The sequence below is a fragment of the Dendropsophus ebraccatus genome, chromosome 2 (assembly GCF_027789765.1).
Source record: "Dendropsophus ebraccatus isolate aDenEbr1 chromosome 2, aDenEbr1.pat, whole genome shotgun sequence".
NCBI classification, from domain to species: domain Eukaryota; kingdom Metazoa; phylum Chordata; class Amphibia; order Anura; family Hylidae; genus Dendropsophus; species Dendropsophus ebraccatus.
The window spans coordinates 157,076,574-157,090,308 of NC_091455.1; the positions used below are offsets into that span (position 1 = coordinate 157,076,574).

The window sequence follows — 13,735 nt, forward strand, 5'->3', positions numbered from 1 at the left end:
CTGATGGGGGTTAACTAGGCCACCAGGGACATGCCTGATGGGAGTTAACTAGGCCACCAGGGACATGCCTGATGGGGGTTAACTAGGCCACCAGGGACATGCCTGATGGGGGTTAACTAGGCCACCAGGGACATGCCTGATGGGGGTTAACTAGGCCACCAGGGACATGCCTGATGGGGGTTAACTAGGCCACCAGGGATATGCCTGATGGGGGTTAACTAGGCCACCAGGGACATGCCTGATGGGGGTTAACTAGGCCACCTGGGACATGACTGATGGGGCTTAACTAGGCTACCAGGGACATGACTGATGGGGGTTAACTAGGCCTACCAGAGGCATCACTGGGGGGGTTAACTAGGCTACCAGGGACATGACTTGGGGGTTAACTAGGCCTACCAGAGGCATCACTGGGGGGGTTAAGTAGGCTACAAGGGGCATCACTGGGGGGGTTAACTACAATAGCAGGGGCATCACTGGGGGTTAACTACAATAGCAGGGGCACTAGGGGAACAATACTTTGCCTTGCCCCGGGTGCTGCAAACCCACGCTACTAACTGCCGCACACGGTATGCGGCCCTCGAATGATTTTATTAATGCCCGACCGGCCCTCGACATGGAAAAGGTTCCCCACCCCTGCTTTAGAGAGAAAATTCTGGCTCTTCCAAACAATAGGTTTCACTCATGGCCTCCAAATTGTGAAGAAAGAGTCTCTTTCTCGAATCTGTGCCCCCATGTGACCCTACCCAGTACTTTCCTATTTCCTCCCTTGTTTGACCTGCCTCTCATCTTATTGTTAATCTCTTTATAACTTGTTCTTTTTTACTTTGTTTGCCTTGGCTTACAATTTTAATACAGTATATCGAGTCTTACAAACCATGTTTGCCCTATGAATAATGCATTATTTTTGCAGCTCATTTTCTTTATTACACAAATTAAATTCTACATACTTTCCACATTCTACACTTTAAACATACTTTGTCTTATGTATTTTTTGTTTTTACACAATGTTTACTCACTCTCTGTCCTCGTTTGTAGTTCTTATTAATATGTTTTGCCTGTTTGCGACCAAATTTAGTTGATTTAAAGGACTCTAAGCGCCTCTTCATTGTTCTCTGAAATATCTCTTTTGTTTGTGTCTCATCTTCATCTACGGTGACTTCATGACGACTATAGAGGTGTTTTTGCTGCAGAAAAAAAAATACTTTTTCACTTGATTGCATATTTTTATATGTAAGGACACCTTGGGTAAAGTTATATGTGAGAATTACAATTTTTTATGAATATTCAAACAGTATATAAAATAAGACATGGAGAGAAAGGAGCTGCTGCACCTCACATCTATGGCTGACACTAATGCCTCTCGGCTACATTTAAAAACCAACGTCAGGATGTTGTTATATAATTTGATCAAACCATATTGCCTCATGTACCAAGTGCAGGTCCCCTGGATCACGAGTCCCTACACTATCTCAACAAAGTGTTGGTCAGCGACCGTCAACCCCGCAAAGCGAGCGCAAGCAGGTATGGCCCTGCAACCCCAATGTCACAGGACCAAGCAGGCACCACCAGCGGAGAAAGCTGCCACCAAGCAACACAAGTGTGAACCAGGGAACCTGCATGTGGTACAGGAGGCAATATGGTTTGATCAAATTATATACCAACATCCTAGCTGTCATGAATGTGCCTGTGCGGAACTCCGTGCGCCCCTTGGCTCGTGCTGCGCGCTTGAAATAGCGCTGATATTCAGTGTTTTTGTATGTTTGTGCGGTGTCCTGGGCCTTGTCTGAACACTGGCCTATTTCCTTCTGTGTTTGTTCAGCCACACCCGCCTGAGATACTCCTGGCCATTTCGGAGTTAACTCTGATGCTGGTTAGCTTGTCTGGTCAGGTTGCTCTTGCCCCAGGTGTTCTGAGGAGATTAGGGGTCTGGTCCAATCAGCTCCTGCACTGGACCTCTGGTCTCCTATATAGTGTCTGCCAGCCTGCCTATCACTGCCGGATATTGAGCTTGTCTCAGCCTGCTTCTGCCTCTGTTTAGTTCTCTGTTTATTCTGACTATTTTTGCCTTGTATTCTGACAATCCCTGCTTGCTGCCTGCCCCTGACCATATTGCCTGTTTATTGACCTTGCTTGTTGGATTGTGTTTTTGTACTGCGCTGCCCGATTGTTGTGACCCGGACTGTCGACCATTCTTTATTGTGTTTTGTCTGTCTGTCTTGTCTTTGTGTCCCACCAAGCCAGTACAGGGACCGCCGCCCAGTTGCTGCCCTAGGGTTTAGCCTAGGGGGGCAAGTAGGTAGAGTCAGTGGGCGGGGCTGAGCTTAGGGTGCACTGTCTCTGTGTGTCTGGTGTCACCGGTTCCTGACACTAGCGTTGGTTTTTAAATGCAGCTGAAAGGCATTAGCGTCAGCCAAAGGTGTGATGTGCAGCAGCTCCTTTCTCTCCATGTGGTATTTTACTTTTCTTTCTTTTCTGAGTGCTAGCGCTCCTCTTTGTAAGACCCATGTGACCGCAATCAGCAGGAAGCACCTGTGCACACATGGCAAGTACCTCCTATTCTTCCCTTTCTACCTGCAGGAGCAATGGTGAGTAGCAAGACCATGTTCACATTTGTGTTGCTTGGTGGCAGCTTTCTCCACCTGCGGCACCTGCTGGGTTTGGGGAGGCCCTTGGGGTTTGATCCTGTGGCATTGGAGTTGCAGGGCCATTCCGTGGCCTCCCTTCCCTGCTTGCGCTCGCTTTGCGGGGTTGGCGGTCGCTGACCGACACAATGTTGAGATAGTGTAGGGACTGTAATCCAGGGGACCTGCACGTGCTACATGAGGCAATAAGGTTTGATAAAATTATATACCAACATTGTGGCGTTGGTTTTTAAATGCAGCCGAGAGGCATTAGCGTCAGCCATATCTGTGAGGTGTAGCAGCTCCTTTCTCTCCATGTTGTAGTATACAAAATAAGGCTGATTTAAGATGATACACTGTTAGCAGGTAGCAGAAGAATTTAACCTTAGCAGAAGAATTTTAACCTGCTGCTCTCGCGTTCCCATAGGGCAGGAGACAATGGGAAAGAAGGTAGTTTTCTTACCTTAAATCTCAGCGCTGTTTTCATGATATCCTGTGTTTTAAGAATATGTTATTTAGGTAATTTGGTGCGCTAGAGCTATTCCTACAACCAATGGTACACCAATCTGCCTGCCCCTTTTCATAAATATTTAGGTGGCACTCAACAGTGATGTCACTCAAGCCACTCATTACAGCAGAACACCTTATGAATATTCCTAAGGAGGTCCGGGCGGATGGGCAGATTGCTCACCTAATCAACATGTTAGTAGAGATCAGGGGCGGTCTTGGCATTTCTGGGGCCCCAAGCAAAGTTATGTCTGGGCCCCCCCCCCCTCGACACGCGTTCCAAAACATTAGACCGCTGTGTGTTGCCCCCAAATATACATACTGTAACTCTTGTGCGCTACCGCCAGTAATATATACTCCTTGTATGCTGCCCCCAATAGTATATACCCCTTGTGTCCTGCCCCCAGTAGTATATACCCCTTGTTTGCATCCCCCAGTAGTATATAGACCCCTGTGTGTTCCCCCAGTTATATATAGCCCCCCCCCCGTGTGCTCCCCCAGAAGTATATAGACCCCTGTGTGCTGCCCCCAGTTGTATATACCCCTGTGTGCTCCCCCACTAGTATATAGCCCCCTGTGTGCTCCCTCAGGGGTATTTAGCCCCCCTGTGTGCTCCCCACTTGGATATAGACCTCCTGTGTGCTCCCCCACTTGGATATAGACCCCTGTGTGCTCCTCCAGTAGTATATAAACCCCCTGTGTGGTTCCCCCAGTAGTATATAGACCCCATGTGTGCCCCACCAGTATTATATAGACCCCTTGTGTGCTTCCCCAGTTGTATACAGACCCCTGTGTGCTCCCCCAGTTATATATAGACCACCTGTGTGCCTCACAAGTAGTATATAGACCCCCCTGTATGTTCCCCCAGTAGTATATAGACCCTCTGTGTTCCCCACGAGTAGTATATAGACCCCTGTGTGCTCCCCCAGTAGTATATAGCCCCCCTGTGTACTCCCCCACTTGGATATAGACCTCCTGTATGCTCTCCAAGTTGTATATAGACCACATTCTGCTGCCCCAAGTAGTATATAGACCCCCTGTGTGCTGCCCCAGTAGTATATAGACCCCTCTGTGAAGCCCCAGTAGTCTATAGCCCCCCTGTGTGCTCCCCCTGTTATATAGCCCCCCTGTATGCTCCCCCATTTATATAGACCCCCGATGTGCGCTCCCCCATTTATATAGACCCCCGATGTGCGCTCCCCCAGTTAAACAGACCCCTGTGTGCTCCCCCTTCCATATAGTATATAACACAATAAAACAAACACTTATACTCACCTGGGTCCGGGCATCTTCTCTTCTCTTCACTCTTGTGGCCGCAGGAAGAAAGGTTTTTCCTGCGATCACAAGAGGCCGCACTCCCCTTGTCCTGGCGCCGATGCTCCAGTGATGTCACTGGAGCACTGGCACCACAAGGACAAAGCTGCCACTTGTGACCGCAGGGAAAACCCTTCCTGTGGCCACAAGAGTGACTGACAGGAAGGGGGCCAATGTCTCCCGCCATGTCAGTGTTGCTGCATGTAACTATGAGTGCTCATTACGAGTGCTCATAGTTACAGTTCAGATGGCAGCAGCGAGCGGGGCAGCGGCCCTGTCCAGCGTTCTTGAGCACAAGAGCGGGGTGTGGGGGCCCCCCTGGACGTTGGGAGCCCCAAGCGATCGCTTGGGGTGCTTGGTGCCAAAGACCGCCACTGGTAGAGATGAGCGAGTAGTGAAATATTCGAAAGCTCGAAATTCGATTTGAACAGACCACGATGTTCAACTATTTGATCAAACCCCATTAAAATCTATGGGAGAAAAATGCTTGTTTCTTGGAAACCTAAATTCGACCACTTGGAGGTCACCAAGTCCTCAATGATGACTCAGAAATTGATGCCAAAATCTCTGGAATGTAACTGGGACAGCAGGGGAAGCATGTCTGGAATACCTCTGGAATGCAACTGCTCTGGGACAACAGGGGATGCCTGGGTACATGCCCAAGTCACAGTATTACGCCAATATCACAGCCTCTCAACAACAAAAAAACACCATAAACCTTATTTCCTCTACATAAGCATAGACAGCCAAATTTTAGCAAAAGAAACATTTTCATGTACTCCTTTAAATCATGTTGCCTATGACAATTACAGATTGGCAAGATCAAATCGCCCCTTCGATAACTGTCATTGTGCGTGTGATGTGGTCAGACACGCCCCCTGGCGCAGAGCCAAATAAAACACTGCGAACATTGCCATTACACAGTAACTAGGTCATGCCTGGCACATACTGGATATTTCTGAAGTTTTACCCATGCCTGTCGGCTATACGTGGGAGGTGTTTTATATTCTTAACCAGCACAGAGCGCAATAAACTGTCCTGCAACAATTCACCTGTAAGATAAAATAGACAGACACAGGTCTATGTAGGAAAATTCTAAGCTGGGTGTCTGCCAGTCTATCTAACTAGCTGATATGCTGCTAGTCCATGCACTGTTTATGCTGATGTATATGCTATGTGTGGTAGCCCTAACAAGGGCTTTTGGGTGTCTTTCCTGCCTAGAATCTGAGAAGATGCTAACTGCAGCCATTTCTTCACAGTGATCAGATGCCTGGCTCTCTGTGACAATGAGCTGCAGATATGGTAGCCGGCCTATTCACAGGGATTCACAATATATATGCTGTGCTGTGTATACTTGTAGCCCTAACAAGGGCTTTTGGGGTCTTTCCTGCCTAGAATCAGCTTGAATGGCTTCTCGATCAAGTACTACTTGCTCATCTCTACATATAAGTAAAATGTAGGATTGTAGGAAAACAGTGCTGAGAAACAGTACTAAGAAAACGGTCTCCGTCCCCAGAAGGTTAGTTAAAATAAATGAATAGTAATAGAATAATACGTTTTACAGATTTGTGATTTCTTATCATCAGTTTTATTCTGCTAATAGTCACAGTAAAATTAGGATTACCCTTTCATAAATGTCAACTTTTTTCATTAAAGAGAACCTCAATTGTAATTATAGGTCACTATTAGGGATGAGCGAACCGAACCGTTACGAACCAGATTCGTTACAAACCAACCGAACCAAACTTTCAAAAAGTTTGTTACGAAGTTCGTTAAAACCGCAACGGCGTCGCAAAACTGTATTGTTTTCACAGAATGGAAGAGGATATAAGGAATTATTACTCCTATATTCCATTTTATCCTGTTATTATGTGAATATCAAGGTGTGTGACGTCACTACAGGAACAGGAAGTGCCTGAGTGTCCATGCTCTTTCTCATTGTGTGTCTAGACTGCAGAGAGAGAAGAGCTCCGGGCTAGTTAGGGAGGGAAAGCACATAGATAGATAGGCAAACAAGTAGATAGCTACAGGGAGGTAGAGAGATGGAGAGACAGGCAGAGATAGGAAGTAAAAAACTTGTGATATCCAGGCGGAGATAGGGAGATAAAAAAAAAAAAAAACAGAGAAAAGTGAGAAAAATCAGAACCAGCTACCGTTCTGTGACTGAGAGGAGACGCTAGTTGTTGCTGCTGTGGTGGGTGCCGTCAACCCCCGTATAGCTGCAACCAAAAAACTTCATACAAAAAAAACTTAAAAAAAAACGCCAAAAACCTCAAAAAAAAAAAAGTTTGTTTGTGATACCCTGTACATTGCTGCTTTGATGGGTGCTGTCAACCCCGTGTAGCTGCAACCCACAAAGTTGTTAAAAAAAAACCTAAAAGACTAAAAAAAAAGGTTGTTTGTTTGTTCGTTTGTGATAACCTGTACATTGCTGCTTTGTTGGGTGCTGTCAACCCCGTATAGCTGCAACCCACAAAGTTGTTAAAAAAAAACCCAAAAAACTAAAAAAAAGGTTGTTTGTTCATTTGTGATAACCTGTACATTGTTGCTTTGTTGGGTGCTGTCAACCCCGTATAGCTGCAACCCACAAAGTTGTAAAAAAAAAACCTAAAAAAAAGGTTGTTTGTTCGTTTGTGATAACCTGTACATTGCTGCTTTGTTGGGTGCTGTCAACCCACAAAGTTGTTAAAAAAAAAACCAAAAAACTAAAAAAAAAGGTTGTTTGCTTGTTCGTTTGTGATAACCTGTACATTGCTGCTTTGTTGGGTGCTGTCAACCCCGTATAGCTGCAACCCACAAAGTTGTTGAATCAATCAACTGCTGCCTCCTCCTCAAGTAGCCTTTCCTCGATAATACTGGCCTTGAATCAATCAACTGCTGCCTCATCCTCCTCAAGTACCCTCTCCTCGATAATACTGGCCTTGAATCGATCAACTGCTGCCTCCTCCTCAAGTAGCCTCTCCTCGATAATACTGGCCTTGAATCAATCAACTGCTGCCTCATCCTCCTCAAGTAGCCTCTCCTCGATAATACTGGCCTTGAATCGATCAACTGCTGCCTCCTCCTCAAGTAGCCTCTCCTCGATAATACTGGCCTTGAATCAATTAACTGCTGCCTCATCCTTCTCAAGTAGCCTCTCCTCGATAATACTGGCCTTGAATCGATCAACTGCTGCCTCCTCCTCAAGTTGCCTCTCCTCGATAATACTGGCCTTGAATCAATCAACTGCTCTGCTGGCAGAGAAACTGATTTGGCCTCAACTGGCAGAGTTTTCCTTGGCTCTGCTGTCCTGCCCAGCTAGTAGTGTGGCGTCAGAGAGGGTAATCAGTGCAGCGGGTAACATCATAACACCGCAAAGAACGAGGCTCTCTTGCCACAGTGTTGAGATGCTGACTTTTGTGAAGATGAATCGTGCCTGAATTAATAATACTGGCCTAGAATCAATCAACTGCTGCCTCCTCCTGCTCTTCAAGTAGTCTGTTTTTAATTATACTGGCCTGGAATCAATCAACTGCTGTTGCCTCCTCCTACTGCTGCTCAAGTAGTCTGTTTTTAATTATACTGGCCTGGAATCAATCAACTGCTGCCTCTTCCTCAAGTAGCCTCTTCTCAATAATACTGGCCTGGAATCGATCAACTGCTTCCTCCTCCTCAAGTAGCCTCTCCTCGATAATACTGGCCTGGAATCGATCAACTGCTGCCTCCTCCTCCTCAAGTAGCCTCTCCTCGATAATACCAGCCTGGAATCGATCAACTGCTGCCTCCTCCTGCTGCTCAACTTGTCTCTTCTCAACAATACTGGCCTGAAAGGCGAGCAATCTACTGCTGCCTCCTCCTGTTCCTCGACTTGTCTCTTCTCAACAATACTGGCCTGAGAGGCGAGCAATCAACTGCTGCCTCCTCCTGCTGCTCAACTTGTCTCTTCTCAACAATACTGGCCTGGGTGCAATCAAGTGCTGCCGCATCCTCCTTGTAAACTCTTTTTTTCAATATTTTTGGTCACTATTTTGGCACTTTTATTCCCTATATTTTATTAATATTATTCCTATTAGTATTTTTTTTCTTATTATATTTGCACTTTTTTCCCCCACTTTTTTCATTGTAATATCAACTGCAATTAAATGAAACTATACCCTATCACATTCCCACTATTGTAGCTGCAATTATTCAGCCGTTAGAGCAAGGTTCGTTTTCGGTTCGGTTCGGACCAATCCGAACTTCACGAAAGTTCGCCGGATCGAACCGAACTTTTGAAAAGTTCGCTCATCCCTAGTCACGATAAACACACACTTTGAATAAGAAACTGCATCAAAACAGCAGATGAGAATTGACACTAACCCATTTCTGAATACCAGGTTTACATAATTAGTAACTTAAAGGGAACCTGTCACCCCCGTGCCGGGGTGACAGGCTCCCGACCCCCCCGTTAGAGCCCCCTATACTCACATGATCCCGCTGGGTCCCCTTCTGGAGATGGTCGGGTCACGGAGATATCAGCCGCTGCAGCCCGGCGCTCGCGCTCCTCAGATGAGTCCAACGCTCATAGAGAATGACGGAGCGCTGGACTCTCCTGTCATTCTCTATAAGTGTTGGACTCATCTGAGGAGCGCACGCTTCGGGCGCCAATATCTCCGTGACCCAACCATCTCCAGAAGCGGGACCCAGCGGGATCACGTGAGTATAGGGGGCTCTAACGGGGGATCAGGAGCCTGTCACCCCGTTACCGGGGGTGAGAGGTCCTCTTTAATTGTGTCCCTCTTCGCACCGTTGGGGCCAGACTGTGCTTCACTTGCTGTCCTCTGCACCTCTACCTCAGCATTGAAGGGATTAACTTAAAGCGTAACTGTCATTTCAGGGTAATTTTTCTGAAAACAATAAATAGTACAAGTGATTTTAAAAAACTCTGTAATAGGTTTTATTCACCAAAATAGTTTCCTTCTGTACTGTAAAAGCTGTTTTCCTAGGTCCCCCTCACTTCAGAAGAAGAAGGATTTCACTGTCCATTATGTGGCTATGGAGAGGGGAGGGGCTGAGAGGAGTGAGTGAGCACGCAGCAGTCCTGCACAGCACAACACCCTGCAATTTTCTCTCAGCAAGTTCCTAGATAAGCACTGACCTTTCTGACCTCTGAATCCAGCATTTTAGGTGCCCAGACAGTCTACAAACAGCTGACCTTCATGTCTTTTCTCCCTGCTCACTCTCCTCTCTTGGCCCCTCCCCCCTCCATAGGGATATAATGGACACAGCAGAACCCGTCTACACTGGCTTCTCTGTAATGAAGACGGATTTGCCTGATAATGCACAGATAAGAAGTGAGGGGGTAGGCTTGGAAATTGCTTTTTGAGTACAGAAAAAGGCTTTCTTAAAATCGCTTATACTACTAATTTCTGCAAAAAAAAAGACAGTTACGCTTTAAGGAGGTTATCCAGCATTAGAAAATCATGACTACTTTCTTCCAGAGACCAATACGACTCTTGACTCCAGTTCAGCTGTGGTTTGCAATTAAGCTTCATTCAATTCAATTCAATACTAACCAAATCGCCTGCTTCTTTCCCATGCTGTGTGATGTTCCTGCCACAGCCCCCCCCCCCCCCCCCCGCTGTGTGATGGTCCCGCCACTGCCCCTCCTTCTCTGTGATGGTCCTGCCACAGCCTCTCCCTGCTGTGTGATGGTCCCGCCACTCTTCCCCCCCTTCTATGTGATGGTCCCGCCATGGCCCCCCCGTGCTGTGTGATGGTCCCGCCACTGCCCCCCCTTCTGTGCGATGGTCCCTCCATGGCCCCCCTGCTGTGTCATGGTCCCGCTGCTGCCTCCCCCTGCTGTGTGATGCTCCCGCCACTGACCCCCGCCTGCTGTGTGATGGTCCCACCACTGAACCCTGCCTGCTGTGTGATGGTCCCGCCACTGCCCCCCCCTCCCCAGTGACCTCAGGCATTTTCTTGCTCTCCTCTGCTGTTGTTGCAGAGAAGGAGAGGGAGGGACAGGAAAACACAGTGCCGGCACAAGCAGGAAGAGGGATGGAGGATGAGGATGGAGGCAAGACCTTCAAGAGCTGCCACTGGGGTTTCTGCATATAAAGTAAGTGTGGGTGTGCACCTGTCTGTTTATAAGAACTGTGGATGTACTGTACATATGCAGCGTTCAAGTGTGTATGAAGTATATTTATGTATGTAATGTGCGTAGTAAAGAATGTATATATGCATGTACAGTATATGTGTATATTATGCATGTACAGTATGTGTTTGTTTGATGTATGTGGTATTTGTATGTACGGTATGTGTGTATATGATGTATGCATGCGCACTATGTGTTTATAGGATGTATATGATGTATACATGTACATTATGGGTGTATATGATGTATGCACAGCCGAGGGGCTATTACATCATGTAAATTTTATGGGGAGGGGCACTCAAGGACTTTGCACTAGGCCCACCAATGTATTAAAACAGCCCTGACCGAAATTATTGTTGTGTCTGCCATAAATAGGTGCCTTTTTGTGCCAGGTATAACTCAGGTATCACCATCTACTCTCGGCTCAGCACTACAGATCCAGGCCAGCTCATCTTTGTGGCTGGAATGTTTTAGAAAACTTTTACATAACTGAGACTATTGAATGGACTCTAAATTGGCAGCAGTTATACTATAGTCATTAACTTACCTGCCGTCTTGGTTTATACAGATATTGGTGCAGAGTATGGTGACTTAAAATATCTTCCAAATCTCTAACACTTTTCCGCCGTTGCTCCAGAGCCTGCATATCTAGGCAAACAGCACTGACATTTTCTCTTCTGAAACAGAAAGCACATATAAATATATATATATATATATATATATATATATATATATATATATATATATATATACACATTCATACATAAACTTGTAACATTTCTTAAACTTTAATGTTGGAACAAATAGGTAGGTGTAAAAGGTCAACAATGGTTACCAGACTAAGACTGGGGCTACATGGCAATCCCTAGGCATGCAACAATGTAGCACCGTGTTGCAGTGCCTGTCACACTGCCAGGATGTATTTTTTGCAACTGCAGGATCGCCACCATGTGAGTTGCATTGTGACCTTTTACTTGGATGAGTAATGGAATTGCATGGCATTGTGGTCCCTGGTTGCGCAATTCCATTAGTTATACTAGTGAATGGGGTTGCAATGCAACTCACAAGTGGCAGTGATCCTGTAGTCAGAGTGGGAAATCTGCAGCATTTCCTAAGCAAAATTCACATTAAACCTCAAATTTGCTGTGATTAGGCAACAAATATTGTTAATATTTTAATCTTTAATGTGTACCTGTCATTATACAGCTTTACCTGATTGGCATGCAGTCGCTCCTGCCACAGGAAAATCAAAACTATGGCTATGACCACATTTGGTGAGTTACATGCATCAGGCCTACTGTGATTCAATAGGGCTCTTGCTCGAAACTCTGCAGCCATGGTCATGTCTAGAGATGAGCCGAATCGCTCACCAAGCTAAGCGAATCGCTTCAGCAATCTGCTGATCACGCCGCTGGGCTTCCCGCACAGCTCTGCTCCCTGCCACTCCTCCCAGGTTGCGGGAAAAAGCTGGATTGAATCCTGGGAAAGTTCTCCTAGTTTCCCAGGATTGGATCAAGGTTTTACCTGGCACCCGGGGTGGTGCGTCAGGGAGCGGAGCAGTGCGGGAAGCCCGACGGCTTGATAAGCTGAGCGCTTTGGCTCATCTCTAGTCATGTCCATAGTTATTTCATCTTCCGGCGTGAGGAGTGACAACACACATATCAGGTAAAGTTGTATAATGAGAGGTACGCCTAAAAAAGTCAATGCTACAATGAAGAATTAGAATAGCTTGTGTATTTTCTGAAACATTTACCTGCCAACTCTTATCTGTTCATAATGTGCATTTCTGTTGCATTTTTATTTTGATTAATTAATTTAACCCTTTGAGGACCAAGCCCAACTTTACCCAGTGGACCGCGCAAATTTTCATTTTTGTGTTTTTGTTTTTTCCTCCTCCCCTTCTAAGAGCTCTAGTACTTTCATTTATCTATCTACAGGGCCATGTGGGGGCTCGTTTTTTACTTGTACTTTGTAATGGCGTCTTTCATTCTACCATAACATGTATGATGGAACCCCAAAAATATTATTTATGAAGATATAAATTGGTGAAATCGTAAAAAAGAATGCAATATAGTAAATTTTGGGGGGTTCTTGTTTCTACGTAATGCACTATATGGTAAAAGCGAAATCATACCATTATTCTATAGGTCAGCCCAAACACAACCATATGCAGGTTGGCACAGATATGCTATATATATTTTCTTATTAAATCCTTTTTTTTTTTTTTGCAATTAATTATTAATAAAGTGGCCCTATTGTGACGCTTATAATGGTTTTAGTTTTTCACCTACAGGGCTGTATTTGGTGTCATTTTTTGCCTCATGATCTCTAGTTTTATGAATACCATATTTGTGTAGATCGGACGTTTTGATCACTTTTTGATCAAATTTTTTATACATAATGTTGCATGAAATCTGTAATCCTGGCGCTATTTTCCCTCTTTTCGTTTACGACGTTCGCAATGACAATTGTTTACGTCGTTCGCAATGACAATTGTTATGTTTTAATAGATCGGACAATTATGCACACTACGGTATATAGTATGTTTATTTATTTATCTATTTTTATGTTTTATTTATATAATGGGAAAAGGGGGTGATTTTAACTTTTATTGGGGGAGGGGCTTTGGGGTACTTATAAAAACATACTTCTTTTTTTTTTTTTACACAGGCTCAATGAGCAGAAAGACGATAGGACTGCACGTAGCGAAGGCAGCCCCCCCCCCCCTCGATACAGCCCCTGGGACGGCCCCTGTCACTTGCACCAAGATGCCGCTGCAGGCTGTCATGCTAGATCACTCACATAGTTCTCCCGCACCTCAATATCTCTTACAACTATTCGCTGCCACCACCTATACTTATCAGACAATAGGGCCTATTATGGATATCTCGCTATATCCCAACACTCAAATTAATCCCAATACAACACAATGGTACAACTAATCTCCATATAGCACACTGGTAACGTTTCACTCCCTTCGAAGGTATACGTTCTATAAGACTACAAGGTAGGACTTATTAAATTTTACATTTTAATACACAATAGTGGAATACAGGGGCGTAGCTACAGACTGATGGGCCCTGGTGCAAAATTTTAGCTTGCCACCCCCCCCCCCCCCCCCCACACACACACACACACACAGCACAGATAGCATAGACACACACACACAGCACAAAAA

At 45.5% G+C, this 13,735-nt stretch overlaps 1 protein-coding gene across 1 annotated transcript in view; it reads right to left on the minus strand.

The window, feature by feature from the left end:
* The window catches only part of SLC9A3 (solute carrier family 9 member A3), a 117,077-nt gene that overhangs the window by 22,216 nt on the left and 81,126 nt on the right, over positions 1-13,735 (minus strand). Inside the window, exons 12-13 of the mRNA XM_069960376.1 lie at positions 11,105-11,234; positions 1,017-1,184 (exon numbers count right to left, since the gene is read on the minus strand). Coding sequence (XP_069816477.1) covers positions 1,017-1,184; positions 11,105-11,234 — 298 coding nt within the window. The remainder of the gene's footprint in view (positions 1-1,016; positions 1,185-11,104; positions 11,235-13,735) is intronic.